A 9,073-nucleotide genomic window follows, 5' to 3' on the forward strand; every position below is an offset into this window, starting at 1 on the left:
TACAGTCCATAAAGAAAAGAAAAGTATTAACTGATAAAGCTAGCCTTCCATCATAATAAGCTGACAAAGCTAAAGCCATAGCGCGTGGTAAGAAAGAAACAGGGTAAGCATGGGAACTATAAGCAAAAGACCAATGCGAGGTGTCAACGCCACGTTGGACAGCCCCATAAGACATCCAGCTTGATATGACTTCACCTCGCCTCCCCTTTTTTTTTTTTTTTTTTTCCTCCATTCTCTCTCTCCTCTCCATCTCTTCTATGATCTCCAAATCTCCACCCCATATGTCTCATTCCTACCACCTTTCGCCCCATTCCTACTATCTTTTCATTCGCCACCTTTGCAAAGCTGGGATATTCGGTAGTTTAAAGCCAACCACCACCCAAACTAGTCTCTCTTCTCAATTCCCTTCAATTTAAAGAATTTAAAACTACATTTTTTTTTGATAAAAATGATATTTTATATGGCTCTAATATAAATATAATTTGTTAAATCTAAAAATAAAAAAAATATATATCTGCTACAGATAATTTTTTTAAAATACTAAGCAATAAAGAAGATAATTCAATTTGTAATTTTATTTATCTTTCAATACATATATGATGGAGTCAACTTTTTAATAAGTCTACAAATTTTATGAAGCAATCGGTAATTATTTTTGTGTCGATCCGCTCTTCGTATTGAATCGATATATAAATTTTAAGATCTAAGCAAAACAACTCTCTCTCTCTCTCTCTCTCTCTCTCTCTAAACTCTCCATGCTTCTCTCTCTAAGGCCCTTTTTCCTTCTCCATCCTTTTATTTATTGCCTCCTCTTTATTGTAGGTGGGCCTCTTTCCCATGTGCTCCCCTCAAGTGATGATGAGAATTGAGAGAGAGAGAGAGAAGATATAGATGTCATGTTTTTTGGGTAAATGTTTTATTATGTTTTGTGAGCTTTCAAGTACTAACATTCACCACCACCACCACCACCACTCCATCTCCCACCAAAACTTTCTCTGGGCATCTCTCCTCTGTCTCTTATCCTTCTCTTCCTCTGTCTCTTATCCCTCTCTTCCTCTTATTCCCATTGTTGTTATTCCTCTATATTTCTCTTTTATTCTCATTGCCGTTATTCGTGGAATAGGATGGATTTATCCTTGGAGCCTCCGAAGAGGAGGAGCGCCGACTCGTCGCCGGAGTTCGAGTTCTGGATGGTTGGCAATCCTTCTTATCCGCAGCCGGAATTACTTACCGCCGACGAGCTCTTCGTCGACGGCGTCCTACGCCCCCTCCACCTCCTCTCCGTCGTCCACTCCGAAGCAGACCCGGAGCCCGAGCTAGCTGAGCCCCCGCCTGACCCCTCGCCGCCGCTGCCGCCCCCGCTGGAGCCATCGCCGGCGTCGATCACGTCGTCGATCTCGTCGTCGCCGTCGTCCGGGTCGAAGCGGTGGAGGGATATATTCAAGGTCGGGGAGAAGAAGGGGAACGAGAAGGAGCGGCCGCGGAGGGAGAGCAAGGGCAGCGGCGGCAGCGCCGCCGAGCTCAACATCAACATCTGGCCCTTCTCCCGGAGTCGCTCCGCCGGCAACGGCGCCGTCACTGCCGGCCGGTCCCGGGCATTCTCCATGGCCGGGCGGAAAGCCAGCAGCGCCCCCTGCTCCCGGAGCAACTCCCGCGGCGAATCCTCCAAACCCTCCGCCGCCGGCGCCGGAACGACGAGGAGGTGGGCGGCGAGCCCCGGCCGGGCCGGGCTCAGCGGGGGGGTTCATCTGGGCCGGACAAGCCCGGTCTGGCAGATCCGGAGGGGCGAGAAGCGAACCGAGCCGGCGGCCTGCCGGGGGCTGGAGAGGGCGAACCAGAGGGATAAGGTCACCGGAGGTAAGAAGGCGACTGGCTTTGGAGGTAGCGTTAGAGTTCTTAATTTGAACGTGAACACTTGCATCGGGTATCGGAACCAGGTGAGCTGTAGGGGTAACGGCAAGGATGGGGTGACCGGCGGTGGCCGGACTGCCACTGAGGGGAGTGGAGGCAATGGGAGCCTCTTTAGTTTGAGATCTTTCTTCTCCAAGAAGGTCTACTGATGATGTAGAGAGACCTTTTCCCCCATTTTTTGGATGGGTTTTGTTTTATTTTGTTTTCCTTTTGGTTAATCATGCTTACTTGTAATTAACCACTCTTTTTAAGCAATCTACTTTTGTCTATTTTAAACTCTAAGTAGCATTACTTGTTTGATTTGATGAGTGCCTATAGAGTGTGTTCTTGCTTGGACACTACTAGAATGACAACCTCCAATAAATGGAACAAGTGACTATCATTGTTACTAATGCTTGTGATGATTAAAGTTCTTGATGAAACCCTAAAATTTGATTGATGATAGTTTGGGTTGATAACTCTCTCCTAACTCTATATACAAAATATATGGTTTTTTAAATAGCTCTGCTATGGGACTCAAGTGGCAAGATGATTGGCTAAACTAAGAAAGTAATTTTTTATATAGTGTAATAAGCTATTGCCACTCCAAATATCTCTCTTCTTGTTGATGGCTTGAGTTTTGGGGAAGGTTTTAGGCCAAACAAAATCTTGGGCTAGAGTAGTCAGCTTCATTTGATATTCTGCAAAACTAAGATCTTGTAATCTTGTGAAAATGATGGCAATAGTTGTCCATGGCTTATTGGTCAACATGAGCTTGATGGCAAAGAATTACTTGGGCCTCAGTGTTTGAGCATGTGTTGCATTGTTGAGCTACGAAGAATCCCTTGTATCCAAGTGTTCCAAATGTTGAGGTACCTTACTCAAAAGAGGCTAATTTACCTCAAGTGAGTTGTGTGGTTGATAAATGCTAGCCTTGGGGGTTGTCGCAATAACACTTGTTATCACATCATTATTGCACAAAGTTGCCAGCTTGGTTTGATGTTGAAGTCTTTTTCAATGGCTAGAGATTGATATTTGAATCATTTATTAGGGTTTTGGTATGTATTGGGCAAAGGTTAAGTTCCAACTTAAGAAACAAAGCCAAGTTAAAAAAAAAAAAAGAAAAAAGGATGAGGGGTTGCCACTTGTTCCATTTAAATTGTCTTGTTTCTAGGAGAAGACTAATCTTGCCCTCTGTTCAATGCAACACAATTCACATATGCCAATGAACAGCCTTGAGACTGTGACACTAGTCAACTCTTTCAATTACAAATCTTGGGGGGGGGCACATATTGGTGACAAGTGGCTAGAAAAGTGTCCAACTATTACTAGTGGTGGATCAACTATGAGATGTGATGACTAACATTGAGACTTTTCAAGCTAGTTTATGGCACACTTTTGTGAGTCATGAGATGGGTCTCACTAACTATGATTTAGGTGGCAATTACATAAAGAAGACACATGGGAAGGCTATAGTTAGTGAATGGGAATAATAAAAGGAGGCTATGTTTCTCCAAGTACTACAACAAAGGTGATCACAGATCAGTCTCCATGTGCACAAGGATCTGGCCAACCAAATTGAACAGGCCACCTAATAGACTGGGCCTCTCTTGGAATTTTGTGGGACTTGGTATTCATTAGCTCTATCAGAATTTACAAGGGCAGGGTTCTAATAGAACCACTAGATCAAAATGTGCATTCTATGGCATTGAGAAAATATTCAATGTTCCACTTTTGATGGTCGAAATGAACCACTGGATGTTAAGAGTTTCCCAAGTGAATTACAGTAGTTCACAATCTTTTAGGTCAGAATGTCAGCAACCAATGCAGGATGCTGACCGTCTGCTTGTTTGATCCCTGCTCACTTCCTGATCCCTAGTCAAAAGTTCCAGTATGTGTTAAAGTTTGGTGAGGCCATGGAGAAAAAATGTTCACACCCAACTATTTTTATATTAGTGTGCATGACGCAAGTGAGCAGCCATTTTTTACCAAATGAATCAATATCTTTGACAAGAGAAGTAATATCCAACGATTATATCTATCCGCTCGTTTCTATAGCAATGCACCGAGATAAGCGCTTCATGAATAGGGCTTGTAGAAACAAGTGGCTATCATCGGCGGCCGGCATGCATGGCTAGGTGGTGCATGCAGTGTAGGATATAATTTTTCTTTTGATAAAGATTTAAAGCATCAAGTTGTTGTAGACAAAAACAAAAAAAAAAAAAAAATCCAAAAACTAGCTTTTTAAAAGCAATATTTTATAAAATCCAGTGAGAAGAACAAACGACTGGCTCTGCAGCAACTGAGACTGTGGACCCATTGTTCTATTCTTTTGTCTTGAGGCAATTATTAGGCTTTTTGAGGCATTGGAGCAGCTTAATTTTATGGGGAGCCAGGGAGCAGAGCTCTTGTTCCCTGAGCCTATATAAATGTGGGGGTCACGAATATCATGGGACTGGCCACATCGATTACAAGATTGAGGCCCCACATTACGAGACCATCTAAAGTTTCATGTGTCCTCAAAGAAAGACTCCATTAAATCTGTCCATTAATTCATGCTCTTATGATTTTATATTATCTAGATTAATTCAATTGATTACTATGCCGTGAATTAGGGCCTTCCTTATTGGTAACACAGTAATAACTATATTTCTATTTTTTTTGGTTTTTTTGTACAACGACGGCTAACACACAATATGGGTGTGAGTGCAACCCATAAAATCAAAAAGAATAAAAAAATACAAAAGAAACGGAATCGAGATATGGCTGTCCCAAATAAAACCTCCAAAATATTGTGCTGCAAAGGATGCCATCCAGTCCGCCGCACTGTTTGTCTTTCTGTAGGCATGAATGGCCCGATGAAAGGCGCACTCACTCAAAAGTCTGCGGATATTGTGAATCAACCGCATCCCACTAGCCCCACGACCCGGCTCCTGGATCCACTCGATTACCGTGGCGGAGTCTCCCTTAAGAATGATGCAATACGCGCCCAGTACTCGTCTCGCATAGGAGACTCTCTCCCATTTTTCTTAGCAACTCGAGATTATAGGTTCATTTTGTCCACGGCACATTTCCAAGTATTTGGATCTAGATAATTATAGTGCAGACGGCTCTCCTTTTCTTTTCCTCAGAAATTATTACATGATCCATCCTTTGTTGCTTGAAACTAAGCTTTTAAAGAAGAGAAAGATTTTAGCCTTTTAGGAGACATAGGGTTGAATTGGAGAGTTCTAACTTTACAATCCTTATTAATTTATCACATGTGCAAGAGCTCTTGTTGCTTGAAGTTAAGCTATTAAAGCAGGTTATAATAGAATGAAAGGAAACCATTTGGGTTTGGATCCCTTTAGTTTAAGGTTGAAGTGGAATGGTCTAATCTTGCAATTATAATCATTCCTGCATTGCAAGTGCACTATATCTCTAATTGTATGAACCCCAGAATTAATATCATGCAATATATATTATTCCATGTATCATGTCAGACCCATGTAATTAGGTCCATCATGTGATATATAGACAGTTATCTTCAACTTTAGTGTGGATAGGAACTAGACTCGAATCAATCTTACCCTAAGAGGGTTCTTCCATTTTCAACCTAGAAAGGCTATAATAAGGAAGGTGTTTTATGAGAAAATAGCTCATAATTGATTAGAGAGGTTTAGAAGACCAAATAATTGATTCATTTATATCATCTTAGTATCTAGCAAGAGGAATGCTAGGTCTGCATACAAGTATAAGATGAAAGTTGCATTCTTATTTGAATCGATCAAATACCCTAGATTAAGAATGATCATCATAAAGGCATGAATCCAAAAATGGATGGCAAGTGTACATTTGGAGAACAAACATTTCTATTGCAGGAGATAGTTTGAAAAGTCTTGTTCAAAAGTTACCATCATTATTATGAGAACAAAGCATGTGCATGAATGATTGTGTTCAAGAGTCTTCGAGCGAGATGAAAACATAGATGAAATGGGAATTGGTTAGGTACAAGCACTTGTTGCCAAGTATAGTTGAATAAGAAATAATCATGCATGCGACGATCGATGTGCGACATTTGCCATACCTATTCTATTTGAGAGCTAGGAATCGGAGGTTAGCTAGCTAGTAGAGAGTACGAAGATGTGTTAGGAATTTAACCTGCCATGAGTCCAACATTTGATTTGGTGATAGTAGCATAATACTATTATTGTCTATCAAAAAAAATTGTCGAAAAGAGCAAACCCTATCTCCATCATCATCACGCGTATTCATTTAACCCTAGATTTTAGCATGTTTTAAATATGCGATCATTCTTGCGATATCCTCAATCAGCAAGTTAAGCCGATAGGAGCATTATGGAGGGGGAGGCATTTCCAGGTTCTGCTTATACGATAGAATAGAAAGTTTGGGATGTGGATATTGGAAGGCTGGCTTCTTTTTTTATTTTTATTTTTGTGGGTACATCGGCGACTCATACACAACCAGTATGAGTGTAGCCCATAAAGTCAGAAAGAAATAGAAAATGCAAAGAAGACGAGACAGAGTCGTCTTTCTTCTAGATAATATCTTTAGAGCGTTGGGCCGCATAAGATGCTAACCAGTTCACAGTACTATTGATCTTTTTGTACACATAAAAAGCCTGTAAGGATGGTTTCTCACTGTTCATTCAGCAATAAGCTATTCTTCTCCTGTTTGACCTCCACTGCTCTCTCCAAACTCCAAGGCTCCTTCTGCCACTGTATGACTCTTTCGACCACCTCCTCCAAATCCTATGCAGAGGAGAAAACTATTTCCAGATCTGAACTCCAGGAAAGAGGCAGTAGAAGGTAAACATATGGGTCCATGGATAGGCTCAGGGCTCCTCACTGGTCAGAGAAAAAGGACATCCTACGAGTACAAAACGAAGGGAAATTTCAAACATGACAGGTAGGTGTCGGGAGTCGCGCAGTTTTGGCAGGTTTGTGTTCTGTGCTAAGCTTTAGTAATTTCCAAAGTCTTTGATAGCCATGCCCGACCGCATTACTATAAGATAATTATGCCCCCACGCCCTCCAAGAGTTACACTTACTTCACCCCCCACCCTCACCCTCCCTCATGAGAAGGAAAAAAAAAAAAAAAAAAGCTGCACTCTAAGGTTTGCTTGTACTCTTGGTATACTTCTTTTTCAAAGTTTATGTTATTATAATTTATAAACAAGGTTTAGAATAATGGCAATGTTGCAACAGTCGTAGTAGCAATTTATGGATCCATTTCTCATTAATTTTCTTTTTCAAATTCAAGAAGCTCATTTTTAATTATAATTTTTGTTAAATATAGGTCTCAGCACTATGTATGTGGATAAAGATACAAGAGATTTAAGAGAGAGAAAAAAAGCTTTGGACAGCTCGCTGAGTTCAAATATAATTTTTTTTTGAACCTAATAAAATTAGCCTGACAATTTAGTATTGAATTATTTTCATATATTATGTTAATTTTTATGAATAATACCAATTCCTTCGCGACACAAAAAAATTTTATGTGCAATGAAACCATGCATATCTTTTCATTGCTCATTTGGTAATTAGATTCAAAGTTTTGATCATGATCATACTTTCTTTTTATATATACGTAGAACAACGCTGTCTGATGTAGATTAAATATGCCAGCCTAAGATTCAGAATAAATATCAATTAAATAAGTAGAAATAGTTAAAAAAATAGAAGAAAAAATAAATTTATTTAAAAAAATAAATACAGAAATAATGAGTTTGGCTTTTCTCATAAAAACACTTCTTCTTAGAAAAAAAATTTCTTCCAACTCACATAACTCTCTTCTCCTTTTAATAAAACCATAATCTTTTTCTCATTACAAACTAAAACCATGACCTACTAAAACACAAAAATCCCACTTCAACTAAAAAACATACTCAAAAATATTGACCCTAAAACTCAACCTAATTTAATATAGACCTAAATTCTAAAATCATTAGAACTAATAATCAGTAAAAAAAATTCTAATAAAATTAGAACCGCATGCCAGAATAGAAGGTTAGAGCAGCCTAGGGGTTAAAACCCATTGAATACCGCTTCGTGAACAGAAATTCTGATCTGAGGACACGTTATCTGAGTGGAGTTCCCTGAAGAGATGTGAGCTGACAAAACAAAAAGCTTCTGAACTGACAAAACATTATATCAATGTATCACATTGAACTTTTAAGAAATTTATTTAAATTTTGATTTTACTAATAACTTGAAAGGCAGCCTGTAGATGATAAGACAAATAAATTGTGGAATCTTTCATCAGACTTCCTGCTGTTGGTATTTATCTTTTATATTATTTTGTTTATCCTAATTTATCTTAATCTTCTAGTTTCTTATCTTTAATAGCTTCCAATGGTTTTTCTAGCACATTTTCGGACAAATGGTTACTATGAATTTACAAATCATTATCTACGAAAGATTTGGAAGAAGTAGATATTATATTAGGAATTAAAGTTACGAAACATAGTGGGAAGATGTGCATTATGCCAATGATATCCTATAGAAAACATAATTTCAAAATTGAAACATCGTTCATTAGTTATTTTATAATGTATTTCTAGCTATATTCGAAAAACATACCGATGTTAGTTGGATTGTGAGCGCAAATGATGGATATGGATTAGTTTTTTGTCCTTGAAGGTGGAGCAATTTCTCGGACATCTAAGAAGTAGTCTTGCATAATGCATTTTCAATGTAATCCGAGTTCATTGTTTTAGCCATGCTACTAGAGAAATAGAATGTTTAAAAGGTCTCAATCTACGCCATCTACATCTATTCATCACGATAGTTTACCTACATCATCAACATTTTATAGTAAAATATATAATGGTAAGTCTAGACATATAAGGCTAAGAGGCAATTATGCAATACAATTAATTGAAGATGGAATTATGACCATTAAATATATATGAAGTAAAGTACATATTTAGCAAATCTCTACACCAAGTGACTCTCCAAAGAGTTGGTGGAAAAAAAAATCATGTAATATGGGAGTAAAACCCTTTACTAAATAGTCAACAATAACGGAAACCTAATCTATGACTAGTTTTGGATTTAATTGCTAAGAACAAGTAGCTGTAAGTGGTCGATGTAGCACTGATATTTTTTATAATTTGCGTCTAAAGTTAGTCATTGCTAACTATTATGGAAATGAGATCGAGCAATGCTCTTAATCAATTCAAG

General features: G+C 38.8%; 1 protein-coding gene across 1 annotated transcript; it reads left to right on the top strand.

Annotated features, from left to right (window-relative positions):
• The first annotated feature begins 799 nt into the window (after positions 1-799).
• LOC103721213 (uncharacterized) lies at positions 800-2,187 on the top strand. Its single transcript, XM_017846206.5, has 2 exons — positions 800-907; positions 1,124-2,187. The coding sequence occupies exons 1-2, from the start codon at positions 897-899 to the stop codon at positions 2,058-2,060; spliced, it is 948 nt and encodes a 315-aa protein (XP_017701695.4). The 5' UTR covers positions 800-896; the 3' UTR covers positions 2,061-2,187.
• Positions 2,188-9,073: the final 6,886 nt, after the last annotated feature.

The sequence above is a fragment of the Phoenix dactylifera genome, chromosome 4 (assembly GCF_051530095.1).
Source record: "Phoenix dactylifera cultivar Ajwa chromosome 4, Ajwa_hap1_PhDact_Kaust_v1.1, whole genome shotgun sequence".
NCBI lineage: Eukaryota > Viridiplantae > Streptophyta > Magnoliopsida > Arecales > Arecaceae > Phoenix > Phoenix dactylifera.